The sequence below is a fragment of the Danio aesculapii genome, chromosome 2 (assembly GCF_903798145.1).
Source record: "Danio aesculapii chromosome 2, fDanAes4.1, whole genome shotgun sequence".
Classification (NCBI taxonomy): domain Eukaryota; kingdom Metazoa; phylum Chordata; class Actinopteri; order Cypriniformes; family Danionidae; genus Danio; species Danio aesculapii.
The window spans coordinates 56,367,171-56,385,008 of NC_079436.1; the positions used below are offsets into that span (position 1 = coordinate 56,367,171).

Below are 17,838 nucleotides of genomic sequence, written 5' to 3' on the forward strand. Positions count from 1 at the left end.
CTGCTCTGCGTTTGCAACAGAGTCTGACAGGCAGACAGAGAAGGAGCAGGAGTGAGAGGTTCAGCAATCAGTCATACATGTACGACTCGGACACAGAACAAGCAGAACGTACAAAATCATTTGTGTCTTTGTACAGTTTTACAGCCAACTGTGTGCTAGTTTCAAGTGCCGAGCTTGTACACAGAAACTAATAACCACGCACACTGAATTAACTTTGACTAAGGCACCGGATGCGCCGCTCGAAGCCGCGACACGGCACACCAGACACTCTCTGTGGTGCGGCAGATACATGGTGTCCCGAATCGTCGCGCCATGCATTTTTGAATTCTAAACATAGGTTTCTGCAGCGGTCCACGGTCCACTTGAGTGTACCCTGATAGAAACCTATGTTTAGAATTCTAAAACGCATGCTAGTTAAGATCACAGGGAGCTTCTGGGATCGCGAGAAATGCAAACGGCTGAAGTATAAGGTAGACTCAATGAGACGTTTGCAAACCTACCTAAAGATACAACCAATAATTCTGATTAGAGCGATAATGTGGAGAATATTGCTCTTGTGTTGAGCCCAATGAGCCTTGCATCTAAAAATAGAGCTAGCGTGTTCCTTTAGTGATATCACTTCGACTCACGCTGAAAATGGCGGACGTGAATCAACAAACTGAGGATATGATGTTTTATTGGACAGTGACAATATTGCCTGTCAATCAATATTGGTGGGCGGGGGGACTGCTCTCCTACGTCAAGTAGCGGTCGATTTAAAAAAAACTGCTCCAATTGGTCCACCATTTTTTATGTTGTTAAATTGAAAAAAAAAGCACTGGGTGTGTTTATATCACCCCAATATGACGGTCTATACACCATACATGCACATATGTCTGTCCAAACAGCTTGAAAAGTAGATTTTTTACCATAGGTGCCCTTTAAAGAATAAAAAAGGACCGTGATGGCAATCTTTTCATAGTAATTGAGAAATGTAAATGAATTGTTTATTTTTATTGTGCTAAAATTAATATTATTTGAGTAAATAAAAAAAGAAAAAGGCAAAACTTGATTTTTGTTAGCCAAAAATAATAACAATAATAATAATAATAATAATAATAATAATAATAATAATAATACATATAAAAATACATTTGTTTTATTGAGTTAAGATGCAAAAGCCTCTAAGAGCCATCTAAACATTTCTTCTAAAATAAGTCTCCTATACTTATTTTCAGTTATTTTACATTACAGACAATGAAAGTAACCTATTCTTTTCCATAAAAGTCAAATTACTGAATCTACACACAGAAAAAATGTTCATTTCAGAAAAGATTTTCAGAAGCCACTTAGAGGTTTTTGCATCTGAACTCTTCGTTTATCCCTTATATTATCAAATAAATGCATGTATTATATTTATATAAGAGACAATTATTTTTTTATACATTTTTAGCAAACAAATATCAAGATTTACCTTTCATTATTATTATTATTATTATACTAACTATATTTAGCTAACTATATTTATTATTATATAACTATATTATAACTATATTTTAGTATTTATATTTATATCTCAAATAATATTTATTTTAGCACAATAAAAATAAACAATTAATTTACATTTCTCAATTCCTATGAATAGATCGCCATCACAGTCCTTTTTAATTCTTCCTTTATTTAACATTTTAGATTAAGAGCCATTCACAGTACAGCCTAAAATTCACCAAATGTTATTTACGTTTGTAAAACTAAAACTAAATATTTGTTTATATATAAATATTCTATATATCAATTAAATAAATCACACAAATTAATTTTGTGTTATTAATTATTTTTTAAATAATATATAATATAATGATAATATGATAACTAAAAGCTAAAATTTTTCACTGATCATTTTAAATATTTACTTTAATTCATCATATTGTATGTTATACATAAATATACATAAATGTTTCAATAAACACTTCCTTAAAATGTTTTTCTAGTCTAAATATCAAAACATATTTTAGAATTTCTAGATGAGTAAAAAATATTGTCGTCTTGTTTTCAGAAATAATGCCAAAAATAGTGAGTTTTTCCATAAAACAAGCTAAATAACTGGCCAATGTTGTAAGTAAACTATACTTATTTCAATGCAAATACAGTAATATTTCACTTACCCCACTGGCAGATTATTTAGCCTATTTTAAGGAAAAACTCATTTAATTTTGACATTATTTCTGAAAACAAGAAAAGTTTTGGTTGCAGCGCAAAGACTCACATCCCTGACATTTTCCCAAGAAATATAAAAATCTAGTTTTCAACAACTCTGACATTGCTATTGTTGAGTCCTGTTTAAGCTGACAGACAGACAGACAGAAAGACAGTAAGACAGACTGAGCAGAAAACTCCTCCAGTGTTTTCCTGATGAATTAGCAGTGACAGAAGTGCTGAGTTTGAGTGTTTAGCATGAGTTCAGAACAGATGGTCAGCATTAAAGCCGCTCAGCAGCACAGATGGACAAATCCACACCTGAATACCACAACACTCCTGCAGTAAAGGCTTCTGGGTAATAACAGGATAAAACTGCTGATTCACTAATATCATCCACCCCTCCCCAAAACACACCACCCCAAACATTATCAATTCGAAGTGTGCCTCAAACAGGTGAGTGGGGTTGTCAAAGCACCTGTGGAAAACACACTCTTGTCAAAAACTCCATTTATGAAGTTTGCTTCACACAGGTGAGTGGGGTTGACAAACCACTTGTAGAAACATCCCTCTCCTTCTGTCTTGATAAAATATATGTGACTTTATACACAGTTTAAGTCAGAATTATTAGCCTCCTTTGAAATTTTTTTCCTTTTCAAATATTTCCCAAATGATGTTTAACAGAGCAAGAAAATTTTCACAGTATGTCTGATGTTCTTCTGGAGAAAGTCTTATTTGTTTTATTCCGGCTAGAATAAAAGCAGTTTTTAATTTTTTTAAACACCATTTTAAAGTCAATATTATTAGCCCCTCTAAGCTATTTTTTTTTTTCGATAGTCTACAGAACAAACCATCATTATACAATAACTTGCCTAATAACCCTAACCTGCCTAGTTAACCTAATTAACCTAGTTAAGCCTTTAAATGTCACTTTAAGCTGTATAGAAGTGTCTTGAAAAACTATCTAGTATATATATATATATATATATATATATATATATACACACACACACACATGTATATATATTTACATATATATATATATTTACATATATATATATATATATATATATATATATATATATATATATACACATACATACATATATACATACATATATACATACATATATACATATATATATATATATATATATATATATATATATATATATATATATATATATATATATATATATATATATATATATATATATATATATATATATATATATATATATATATATATATATATACATACACATACATATACATACGTGTATATATATATATATATATATATACATATATACATACATACATACATACACACACACACACAAACACACACACTTGCAGTCAAAATTATTAGCATACCTGCCAACACTCCCCTTTTCCCAGAAGTCTCCTGTATTTTATACCCATCTCCCGCCACCCTCCCGTTTTGTTATTTCTCCCGGAAAACTCCCGTAATGCCATGACGACAGCCCATAATATTAGACTAGATATTATTCAAGATACTAGTACTCGGTGATTTTTAAAGGCTTAACTAGGTTAATTAGGTTAAAGTTAAGATAATTAGGCAAGTCATTGTCTAACAGTGGTTCGTTCTTCAGACAATCCAAAACAAATATTGCTTAAGGGGGCTAATAATATTGACCTTAAAATGGCTTTTAAAAATGAAAAACTGCTTTTATTCCAGCCGAAATAAAACCAATAAGACTTTCTCCAGAAGAAAAAATATTATAGGAAATACTGTGAAAAAATTCCTGAATCTGTTAAACATCATTTGGGAAATAATTGAAGAAGAAAAGGAAATTCACAGGAGGGTGAATAATTTTGACTTCAAATATATACTAAAAAACTCAGCCCTCCTTAATTCATTCATTTCTTCATTTTCCTTCGGCTCAGTCACTTATTTATCAGGGGTCACCACAGTGGAATGAACCGCCAACTATTCCAGCATATGTTTACACAGTGGATGGCCTTCCAGTCACAACCCAGCCCTGGAAAACCCCCCTCCTTAATCTAGCACTTAATTTTCTGAGCACTATCTTATCACTTCTTGTGTGTATTGCCTCTTCTTGTTGAATCGCTGAATGCTTCCTCAACTGAAAGTCACTTTGGACAAAAGCATCTGCTAAATGACTAAATGTAAATGTAAAAACACAGACATATACCATAACTCCATCAGAAACGGCACACAATCCTTTGTGTGCTATTTTAGCATGATTTTGGAATCACTAATCTTAATCTTGCATAACATGCGTGAACATGACGCGAATTAGGATAGTCTGAAAATGGATAATGCACAGCCGGACTAAATAAATCCTAAAATTAATCCCCATACATCTAGAGTCATGCATTTGGCAGATGCTTTTATCTCAAATGCCATATTTCCTCACTTTCTGGAAATATTAAGCAAAACTCAAAAATCCCTCATGGATCATTTATTATTCTGTGCTGTAAATGGCTCTTTATGTCTCTTTAAATGCAAATGAGCTGCCGAACCACGCCCATGAAGAGGGTGGAGCCTGTACAGCTTGTGCCGCAGTTACAGCAAACAAATTAAGGCATTTATTTTATTGTTTTGCTGTGAAAACATACACAAACGTACATGAGCAAATTTACACAATTATAATTTTTTCAAGCTCAAGAATCATTGAATTCAGTAATTTAGATAAAGGAAAAGAAAGTAGGAGAGAAACTAGACTTTACGTTTTTTGTTTTTTGGAACGATGAGTGTGAGTAATAAAAAACAGAACTTTCATTTTTGGGTGAACTAACCCTTTAAGAGTGTTTAAAAGGATAGTTCCACCAAAAATAATAATGTTCTCACTATTTACTCACTCTCAAACCTTTAAGAGCTTCTTTATTCTGTTGAACACATAAGAAGATATTTAGAAGAATGCTGAAAACTAGTAACCACTGACTTCCATAGTCGGAAAAATAAATACAGTATTGAGCATAAATGAGTTCACCCCTCACAGATTTCTCTTTTAAATGAATATTTTCTACAGGATGTATTATAATAATATATTTGTACATATACATTAGTGTAGTCAGTAGCAAAAACAAAACTAGAACTACCTTTATATTGTACCTTTATTCATCACAGGTGGCCACAGAAGAATGAACCGCCAACTATTCCAGCATATGTTTGACACAGCTGACACCTTCCAGCTGAAAGCCAGTACTGGGAAACACCCAAACACACTCAAATCCACACACACACACACACACACGCACACACGCACACACACACACACACACACACACACACACACACACACACACACACACTACGGCCAATTTAGTTAATCAATTCTAATCAGTGTTTGAACTGTGGGGGAAACCAGAGCACCCGGAGGAAACCCAGGCCAACACGGGGAGAACATGCAAACTCTGCACAGAAATGCTAAGTACCCAGCCGGGACTCAAACCAGTGACCTTCTTGCTGTGAGGGAACAGTGCTAACCACTGAGACACTGTGTCACCTCCCAAATTAATATGTAGGGAGGAAATATAAAATAAATTGTAATATACAGGTTAAAAAAATTCAAGAGAATCTTAAAAAAATCTATAAAATTGAGTTGAAATTTGTATTAATAAAATACTTTGCATTAATGCAACTCATTTGAATTTAATTGTATCATCTTTCTATTCCTAAAGATGTTCTATTTTAATGAACGTAACTGTTTAATACAGGGTTTCTGCAGGTTTTAGCAACTTAAATTTAAGACTTTAAGACCATTATGAATGACATTTTAGACTAATACAGGGCTAAACGCCAAGGAGTTTTTCAAATGGCCCAGTTAGAAAAGATTTTTATTCTCAATGTCAAACTTTTTCTTTATATAATTAAATAAATGTAATAATATAATAATAATAATTAAAAAGAATAATATTTCAGTTAATTCTGAGCCAAATTTTTTTAAATAGTTTCAAAACAAGCAAGCTCTGTGGGTGTTGGCCAGATTGGGTTGCTATAAAAGCTTTAAGACGTACAACACAATACTTTAGTAAATGTAAGACTTTTTAAGGCCTAAAATTTAGTTTTTGAGATTTAAGACACCCTGTTTTTAAACTGTTTGGTTTAAATGCAACAAAAATTATTGTCTTTATTCACTCAGAAATGTATAAAAATACTAATTTTCAAAAGTGAGCAATGTTCCCTCTAAGCTGCGCGCGTGCGCAATCGCGCACTGCCCGCACATTCTCAGCGCACAAGAAAATCTATCTAGCGCATAAACAACATCAACATAACGTATTAATTAATATCTAATATTAGACTTAATCTAATTAATTCGCCCAATAATATTGTTTTTTTGTTGTTACGAAATGTTACGATACAGTTCACTTACGGTACAAAGCCAATCATGGCATTGACGGTGCTTGCGTCTGGGCCCCGCCTATATGCGCCGCGCAGGTTAGCTAGCAGGTTAATAGATGCTAATACAAACCCCGCATCATGGCGAAACGAACAGGCAGCGACACATCCACTCACCAAGTCACAGTAAAAAAGAAATGCAGTTCTTTTAAGATGGAATGGTTGTCGGAGTATGTGCAAATTGGAGAAAAAGCTGTGAAATTGGGTGAGATTTTTTCTTTTTCAAGTGAGAAAGGTCTACTCTGCAAAACATGCAGCGATGCCAAAGTAGCAAGTGAGTTTTCAGAGGGAAAAATGTGGATTGAATGGAAGCTGGACTATCTCAAGCGTCACGTTCAGCATAAAAGTCATTTAAAAGCTGTCGAAACTGTACGAAGCCTCAAGATGGGACAGGGGATTAGTACATTATTGCGGGAGAGCGCAAAAGACCGAGAGAAAAGGAACGAGCTGTCACACAAAACAAAATCGGACCCTGAACAAGTTAAAGTTCTCATTGACAATATTTTACTTGCCATCAAAATGAATGCATCAATGCTGTCAGTTCAACAAATCCACGATCACATGGCAAAGTATGTGAGTATACCAGAAACCTGGCGAAGCAAAAACTCTGCCTTTGAATTTGTGAACTCAATCAATGAGATTGCAGAATGCAGAATGAGACTATGTGCAGTATTAAAAATGCACCCTGGCATACCCTGATAGTAGATGAGAGCACAGACATATCAGTACACAAAATGCTAGTCATATATATTAAATACAGGGAGGAAAATGATGTTAACTACAAAACTGTGTTAGGCCAAAGCAGGACTCTCACATACTGTATAACATCTACACATCCCATTTTTCAGATTTTTGTCTTTTTTTTTAAGTGGACCAAATTACTTATTTAAAAATAAAGCGTGCATATCTGATGTTGCTCACAGTAGTCCTCAGTTTGCTCAGGGAGCTTGTGTGTATGCCCAGATACATGAAAAATTAGAGGGAACATTGAAAGTGAGCGTACTAATTTGTGCAGAGCACTCTACTACAGAAGACAATGATTACAGGTTTCCAGCATTCTTCGAAGCATCTTCTTTGTGTTCAACCAAAGAAAGAAAAGTAAACTGTGTAAACAAATGAAGGAACACTGAACTATCACTTTAAGAATGTGAAAACAGAAAAATCCTGAGTGAGAAACTAATGTTGCAGTGTGTGTGTGTGTGTGTATTGTAGTGTGTAACATACTGTGTCTCTGGATCAGTGTGTGTCTGAGAGGCGTCTGTCTCTCCCTCGTCCTCATCTTCTTCTGTTTCTCTCTTTACCTCCACTTGTACAGTGATGGTCTGCTGGTCTTCTTCATGCACATCCACCACCTCATGAGTCCTGCCATAAAAAGAAATAAATGAAATGCTTTATATTTGTTACAGTGACCAGCGATCAAACTACTGCAGATCACTGATGAACATTCACTTTCACTCAGACTACAATTCTGCCACCACATGAACGACAACTCTGTTCCTCCTCTTTCAGATCTGTTTCTAACACATAACAAGCTGTAAAAAATGATTATCCCTCCTGTGAAGTTATAATTACTGCTTAACAGAGAGAATATTTTTTATTTCAACATATTTTTAAAGGTGCTGTGTGCAAGTTTTTGACTCTTCTAAAGCATAAAAACACCATCATATGTTTGCAGATATTTCAGAAACATGCTCAGTGAACACTCTTGTTTATCTGAAAAACACTGCTGAAGTCAGATATTCTGCTTTAAAAATGTGTTTTCCATGCTGGAACGCTGTCTTTGTTTTGGTCTATTTAACCTGCCCAATGCCAGTTTAGCCAATTATATTTCAGCACCCCGGGTTGCCTTGCTGGAAAACTGTGCATTTCATTCATTCATTCGGAAAGGCTCTGAAAGCATGCGTCTGTGACCGAAATGTGACCTCCGATGGACAGTAGCAGACTCCGATATTAGACGCAGATTCAGAGTTCCAAATGAGGTTATTAATTAGCAAATTTTATAAATATTATGAGCTTAAACATTAGGTGAGCATTGTAGCCCCGTGCTCCAACAACACGCTACACAATGAGATACGCAGTGATGAGCAATTTGGCTGTTTGCACCAGACGAAACATGACAGAAATTTAAATACTGCCATTCAGAAGCACAATATAGTGCACTCACTCCCGAAATGGTAAGGTTCATAATCTATTTAATACATATTAACCCTCTTTAACATTATTAAATGCACATGCTGAATCACGTGTTTAGTTATAAAGTTCAATTTCAAACAGTTGACTTTATTTTCCAGATCTGAGGTGAACTATCTGCTGCTGATTTCAGTATATGGCAATAAATGTCATGTAAAATGGCATTCAAACTCACATTGTTAGCATTTAACACTGAATAAAGCACATGAGGTGTACCTGAGATGATTGTTTAGTTTTCTGTTGTTCACCTGCTAGAAATTAAAGCCGTTTCTAATATATCGATTCGAGGTGTTGGTTAGGACAAAAACACCTTTACATATGGAGAATATTCCTTCTATCGGGTGCCGTTGCTTTTATTTAGAACACAGTTTAAATCACTCGCTCCTGTCCTCAATCTGGCAACCTGCGCTTGCGTTTGTTTTGATCCAGGAGTGCAGTACCTAGTTCAACCGCTAGGTGTCAAACTTACATACTGCACCTGTAACAGTTTTAATAACTAATAATTACTTATAACTAATTTCTTTTATCAGTTTTGTCCTCTTTGCCATGAGGACCGTACATTGTCTTTGACTAGATATTTTTTAAAGATAGTAATATTCAGCTTAAAGTGACATTTAAAGACTTAGTTAGGTTCATTAAGTTATTGGAAAACAATGGATTGTTCTGTAGACAATCAAAAACTATAATTTCTCTAAGAGTGCTAATAATATTGACCTTAGCAGGTTTAAATTTATTTTAGATCACACTTTAACTTAATGTACAATTCATGCTATTAACAAACTATTATTAACTAAGACTTTCAGTTCAACAAACTCCTAATTTGCTGCTTAATAAGTTATTAAGGTAGAATACACACTTATAAGTACTAATAAACAGTTAACACCTTAATAATAGGCAGGAAGTCAGTATTTAATAGTGTAAAAAAAAAAAAAAAAAAAAAAATATATATATATATATATATATATATATATATATATATATATATATACACATATACACATTTTTTTTAAGGTAACACTTAATTCTATGTAACAATTTACACTATTAAATACTGACTTCCTGCCTATTATTAAAGTGTTAACTGTATATATAGTCAATTATAGTTGCTGGAATATATATATATATATATATATATATATATATATATATATATATATATATATATATATATATATATATATATATATATATATATATATATATATATATATATATATATATATATATATATATATATATATATTCCAGCAACTATAATTGACTTCTCCCAAATGAAAATATAACAGGAAACACTGTGAAAAATGTTCTTGCTCTGTTAAACAACAGCATTTGGGAAGTATTTGATAAATTATTAAAATTTCACTGGAGGGTGTCTTTATCTATTTAATTTTGTCTTTAACTTTATTTGGAATGGAAAACAAATGAGCATCTATTTGTTTTAGCAATGTGATATAAGTTTAATAACAAAATCAACAAAATGATTGTATAAAAATGAGACTCACCTTCCCTCAGCGTCTTTCAGAGACAGTGTGTGTCTTCTGTGAATGCAACCACACACGCGCACACACACACACACATACACACAAATACATTAATATGCATGAGGTCAAGTGTTTTGGTGACACTTTACTGAGCGTCCTTTAATAATGGATTAATTATCCCTAGTAATGCATAAAATTTCAGCATCCATTCATAATTACATTGATAGAAATTATAATGCATCAATTCACATGACAACGAGCAATTTCAAATGTAACAATGAATTACAATGCATTTGAACTATGTTTACAATTTTTTAAGAAGAGTTATTATGCATAATTTTTATATAATAAAATTTTATTCTAAAATTTATAACCTGTTTTAACACACTGCAAACAGTTTTTATCATTTTTAATTCTTTTAATTTTCTTTTCTTTTATTCTCGTTTATGTAAAGTACTTTAAATTACCATTGTGTATGTAATGTGCTATATAAATAAACTTGCCTTATTATGACGGCATTAAACATCAGGGCTTTTACCCTTTATAGGTTAAAGAACCATATATGGTAACTTCATTCACACTAATTACTAATTTTTTTAAGTAAAAAAATGTTAAAGTGCTGTAATAGGTTGTTCTGATTCTGGTGATGTGTAAAATTCAGATGGATATTCATGTTTCTAAATCAATAAATAGAAAAGAGCCACATTTTATATTGACCTAAAATATATTTGCCTGCCATTGAGGTGGTAGATACTGTAAGCTACTTACATGAAAAAATACTATGGTAAATAATATAGTGTTTTTAAACCATTGTATACTTAAATACTTGAATTAAACTGTTGTAGTAATTATATGGTTGCTGTGGTACAACACAACTATAGTAACATATAACTTGTAACAGTTTAATGTCTCAGTCTGCATGTTGATGCTTTATATTGATTGCTAATCCACAAGAGATGATGATTATTGTTTATATTTCAGCACTTTTGAAATGGAGAGCGACTAGTAGCATGTAGAAAGTGTTCTTACATGACTAAGTATTTATCAGTCTTTTAATTAAAAACAAACAGAAAATATAAGAACTATGTCCCAAAAAACAACAATACCACATTTCCTCTGCATGCAAAAGTCTATGTTTAATGTGCTTCCTTTGGCATTGTTTTGTTCTAATTATCTTGACATTTTCTGTCCAGGCGATCTCATACAGCCTAATAATATTCAGGTCTGGACCCTGTGAAGGCCATTCCATGACTGTCTGTGATTCATCAGCTGTTTTTTTCTCCAAATAGGATTTCACTGCAATTAGCAGATCATTATCATGCTGAAAATGCAATCCTTTTATGTGCCTTTTGGGAAACGCATATTGGTTTACAATGAACTTTTACACGTACAAAGAGCTGAAAACATCGTTATTCAAAAATCCAGCCTAGGATTTTTCCAGTAGTGGCCTATAAAGGGTTCAATCTAATGCTAATCTGCCATGATATACAGTACTGTGTAAAAGTCCTAAGCTCTATACCAGCTTTGTTGGTCTCATACTTTTGCACAATATATAATCAATCAGTCTCTTTATTAAAAACAAACAGAAAGTATAGGAAATATGCTCAAAAAACAACAACAGCACAACATCTCCTCTTCAAGCGAAAGTCTATGTTTGATGTGGCTTCCTTTGGCACTGAGCACAACTCTTTCGCTGTAATTGTCCTGACATTTTCTAAAATAATGTGCTGTGTAATATCAGGCCTCTTTTAGCAATTTCATATCTTTCTCATACAGCAATCTCATACAGCCTTTATAATATTCAGGTCTGGACCCTGAGGAGGCCATTCCATGACAGTCTGCACTTCATCAGCAGTTTTCTTTCTCCAAATAGGATTTCTCTGCAATTAGCAGATCATTATGCTGAAAATGAAAACTATTACCACCAAAATCCTTTCCAGAAGCAGTGGCATAATGGCTTCCATCAATTTAGACAACATTGCTAACGACGCTGGTAGAAATGCAGCTCCAACTCCAATCTCCTATTCTAACAAACCATACATCAACTGAAAGATCAATTATTCACCCTGTATAAATCTCAATTTTAAAAGAAACTGACCAAAAAAGTAAACTTATGACTGGTTTTGTGGTAAAGGGTCACATATATCCATTATAACATCAGTTAAACAACAGATTTAATGTGTGTGTGGTTGACCTGTATCGTGGATGTTCACTGGTGTCTGACGGTGAGCGCTCTGGGATTGATATGGAGGTGTTGGAGGACAGAGTCGTGGCCACCGATGCCGTTGTTGCTTCTTCAAATGATGGAGGAGTGCAAGACTGCAGACCTAAGAGAAAAACCAAAACCCCTGTTAATTACATGTATAAATAAGCTGAAATTAAATGCAATCACCTAGCAAAGAATGTTTGTTTCTGGATGTTCAAAACCTTTTGTTTCTTGGTTATACAAATGCTAAGAGATCATTCCCTTTGACACTTTTGGTAATGTAACTTTTGAATGTTTTCTTTTTTATTTAAACATTATGTTTATTGCGTTTTTACAAGTTAAATACAACATAAAGTACATTAGATCTGTCATCATCAAATATACTCTCTACTGCTCATGCCCCAAACCACCAACCCATAGTGCCACAAGTAAATAATGAGTAAAATTAAACAAACAAACAAACAAACAAAGTGATACCTCAGCATTCTGTCATGGTAAACCCAAGTAAGAAAGAAAGCGGCCCCAGCATTTGACAAATAAATCTTGATGCTTTTTCAGATGAAAGGCATGTAGGATGACACTTCTTTCTTTTTTAAATGTTTTCACACAAATAAAGCATTACGACATATTGTTTTTTAATTAAATGTGAAATTACAGTATGTAGCAATCAAAATGTCTTCAAACTTCCAAGGGACATTTAAAATGCTACACTGTTGTCACATAACATCATCGTGTTGCTGTTTTAGTTCAGAAAGTTAATAAATATTAGTGCTGGGCAAAAATTAATCATAAAATAATAGCTTGTTTTGACATTAGATATGTGTGTGTGCTGTGTATATTTATTATGTATATAGAAATACACAAATGCATGCATATTTTTGAGAAAATGTTTATATTTAGATATAAATTATATATGTACAGTACGTGATACAAATTATACATTGAAATAGCTATGTAACAAAACTGTTTTGTATACTTTTATTGCTTTGTATGTGTGTGTAATATATATACTTAATAAAAAAAAATAAAATAAAAAATAATATATATATATATATATATATATATATATATACATATATATATATATATATATATATATATATATATATATATACATATATATATATATATACATATATATATATATATATATATATATATATATATATATATATATATATATATATATATATATATATATATATATATATATAAATATATATATATATGAATAATTATAAATAAAAAAATAAATATAAATAAATATATAAATATACAAATATATAAAGAAATATATATAAAAATAAAAAAACAAATATATATATAAATAAATATATATATATATATATAAATAAATAAATAAATAAACATAAATATATATATATATATATATATATATATATATATATATATATATAAATAAATAAATAAATATATATGTATATATAAATATATAAAGAAATATATATATATATATATATATATATATATATATATATATATATATATATATATATATAAAAACATAAATATATATATAAATAAATAAATATATATATATAAATAAATAAACATAAATATATATATATATATATATAAAGAAATAAATATATAAATAAAGAAATAAACAAATATATATATAAATAAATATATATATAAATAAATAAACATAAATATATAAATATATATATATATATAAAGAAATAAATATATAAATAAATAAATAAACATAAATAAATATATATATAAAGAAATAAATATATAAAGAAATATAAAGAAATAAACAAATAAATAAACAAATAAACAAACAAATAAACAAACAAATAAATAAATAAATAAATAATACATACACATATATTGTCAAAAGAAACTTTTATTTTGGATGCAATTAATCTTTGCCCAGCACTAATAAATGTGTTAACTTGTAATATTAATGTAATATTAAAAATGTACTATTAAGAAACATATAAATAAAATAAATATGAGTGTTTTGCATTTTTACAGCAACCTTTTACAGCTTAAAATGTTTGTTTCATGATTTTATTTTTACAATTTTGATTTTAACTTTCACTTAATGACATGATGTGGAACAATGTAATTTAATGCAGAGCTTCTAGTACGGTGTGAGATCCACTATATATTGCATCTCAATCAGGCAATGAAGATCATTGATTTTAAACAAATCAGTTCTTAAACGTGGTGGTGAGTTTATAATGGCATAAACAGATCACCAGAAGCACCTGAGTGGGCTTATTCAACATTAAAAGTCCTTGTGCTTATTCCCCATTGTGACAGACCTAATAATATGCACACATAAAATGAAAACAATGCCAACCTGTCTTGGTTGAAAGACTTAATGTTTGTTTTATAATCTGGAAAAAACTGAATACTCAATTAGAGACTCAATTATTGATTAATTTGATTAAAATTCTATGCTTTTGTTTGTTGAGACCTTACTTTCTTTTTTACCTTACTTAGATTTATTACCTCCCCCCATTTCTATTTACGTACATTTAATTAAATTATTTATTTAAAAATATTTATTTTACTAATACAGTTGAAGTCAGAAATATTAGCTCCCTGAATTTTTAGCCCCCCAGTTTATTTATTTCCCTAAGTTCTGTTTAACGGAGAGAATATTTTTTCAACACATTTTTAATCATAATAGTTTTAATATTCATTTATAATAACTGATTTCTTTTCTCTTTGTCATGATGACAGCAAATAATATTTGACTAGATATTTCTCAAGACACTAGTATTCAGCTTAAAGTGACATTTAAAGGCTTAACTAGGGCAATTAGGGTAAAGTTAGAGTAATTAGGCATGTCATTGTCTAACAGTGGTTTGATCTGTAAACAATCCAAAACAAATATTGCTTAAGGGGGCTAATAATATTGACCATAAAATGGCTTTATAAAAATTCAAAACTGCTTTTATTCTAGCTGAAATAAAACAAATAAGACTTTCTCCAGAAGCAAAAATATTATAGGAAATACTGTGAAAATTTCCTGAATCTGTTCAATATCATTTGGGAAATATTTGAAGAAGAAAAGGAAATTCACAGGAGGGCGAATAAGTCAGACTATAACTGTATATGGGCTAATTTTAAACAAACAAATTCAATTTAGTAATGTTCAAACTTCATTTGTTTGTTTAAATTGTTTCAACCAGTTACCTTATTTCTTTTCTCTTTGTCATGATGACAGCACATAATTTTTGACTAGATATTCTTCAAGACACTTCTATACAGCTTAAAGTGACATTTAAAGGCTTAACTAGGTTAATTAGGTTAACTAGGCAGGTTATGGTAATTAAGCGAGTTATTGTATAATGATGGTTTGTTCTGTAGACTATCGAAAAAAAAATTGCTTAAAGGGGCTAATAACATTGACTATAAAATGGTTCATAAAAAAATTAAAAACTGCTTTTATTCTAGCTGAAATAAAACAAATAAGACTTTCTCCAGAAGAAAAAATATTATCAGACATACTGTGAAAATTTCCTTGCTCTGTTAAACATCATTTGGGAAACATTTAAGAAAGAAAAAAACACTCAAAGGGGGGCTAATAATTCTGACTTCAACTGTATATGTTCATTTTTTATCTTATTTCTTTATTTTTACAGTGTGGGGTAATTTGGGTTGGGAAGTGATAAGCATGATGACTTATTGTCTGCATTATTATCAGTATTTAATAATTACTTTGCCTGTATAAAATCAACAGATTGTACTGTTTTTCAGTTCAGTTGTTTCTGCTGCTATCTGAGAATCTGCTTAATAATAATAATAAAAAATGAGTAAAAAACAAAACGAAATGCACATATAAAGACAGACTGACCGTCGTTCTCCAGCACAGGGAAGCTGCGAGCTCCTCTCAGGTCATAAATGTTCTCGTCTCGCTCTGAGGGGAGCTGACTGGCAGACCAGGCCGCTCCAGGGACACTGAATTTGGGCACCGCCAGAACTGAGCGGCCCTTCTTAGCTGGAGACGCCTTCAGTGCTGAGAAAACATCAGGATACTTAAATTCAATCACGCTCTTACTAACCCTTATGTATTGATTAAATGTACTACACTTTCATTATGTTGGTGGCTGTTTCTTCCCCCGTTGACTTCAATTATAATGGCATTTTTGACTGCAAATCCATGACAGTATTTAATCATGTGTTCTTGATTGCTAACAATCATTATTACTGTCGTTATTACTGTTGATCATCATCAACATTAACCCTTTAGATAGGCCTGTGCATAAACAGTTTCTAGAGTTCTGTGGGAGTAAAACAGCAGACATTCAGACACACACATACACGCACACACAATACTCCATACAGAAGGCAGAAACTACTTACTTTTTTGCACTGTAACTGATGATCAACAGTAAAAACAACAGATTGTAGCTCTTCCCAACAGGTAAAACCAGCAACAATGAAAAATGCATGATTATATGCGGTCATGGCTTTGCAATCAATAAATGTGATTACAATGAAAGTCAATGGGGTAAAAACAGTCACCAACATACCGAAAGGGTAATCAATTTACCCAGAGTGTATTGTTGAGTTTATTTCCAAAGTATTTTCTCAAAATATGTGTCAAAATAAGACTGGTCATGAAAAATCATCCCATTTGCTGAAACACAGAGACAGTTGTTGCCAAATTAAGACTCAAATAATCACTCCAGAGTGGATGAAAACGACCCTACAGCACACAAGGGTTAGTTCACACAAAAATTTAAAATAGCCCATGATTTATTCACTCTCAAAAAGGCATGGGACGATAATGATATCAGTTTTCAAGGTATACCGCGGCTTGGAAAAGTCAAGGTTTTAAAATCGTCTGCTATACTTTGGGAACGGTATGTGTACGACTTTTTATTTATGTTTTTTTGTTTTGTTTTGTTTTTTAGGACATCAGTATCATCGGCAGAAAAGATATCCAAAGATGCTGTTTTAAATAGTAAAAATAAATTGTTTAAATTTAATTAAATGTTTCTGAAACAAATGAAGACAACAGAAGTCAATGATTTATTTGAATTATTTAGCCTGACATGTTTACTGCTCCAGAACATTTTAAATGTTTCACAAAATAAAATATATTGTGTTCGAAGGGGAAAATGTTTTATTTATTGAATTATTTTGCACAGACATTTAAACACAGTAATCAGGCATCACAATACCGCTAACCTGAGAAACCGTGATATTTTTATTAGATTACATTTGTGACCTAATATCCATTTCCTCTACCTCTCGCTGTCTACGCTCTGCCTCAAGTACTACGCTGTTTCAGCTTCAAACTCAGCACCATGGGAGGTAGGGCATTCTCTTTCCGTGCTCCCAAACTCTGGAATGCTCTTCCCACTAACATTAGGAATGCCGGTTCATTGGACGCTTTTAAAAAGCTA

The 17,838-nt window shown here is 31.6% G+C and overlaps 1 protein-coding gene across 1 annotated transcript in view; it reads right to left on the reverse strand.

Annotated features, from left to right (window-relative positions):
* Positions 1-17,838, reverse strand: part of pip5k1cb (phosphatidylinositol-4-phosphate 5-kinase, type I, gamma b) — a 113,128-nt gene that overhangs the window by 19,572 nt on the left and 75,718 nt on the right. Inside the window, exons 12-15 of the mRNA XM_056446150.1 lie at positions 16,281-16,442; positions 12,431-12,563; positions 10,258-10,293; positions 7,790-7,927 (exon numbers count right to left, since the gene is read on the reverse strand). Coding sequence (XP_056302125.1) covers positions 7,790-7,927; positions 10,258-10,293; positions 12,431-12,563; positions 16,281-16,442 — 469 coding nt within the window. The remainder of the gene's footprint in view (positions 1-7,789; positions 7,928-10,257; positions 10,294-12,430; positions 12,564-16,280; positions 16,443-17,838) is intronic.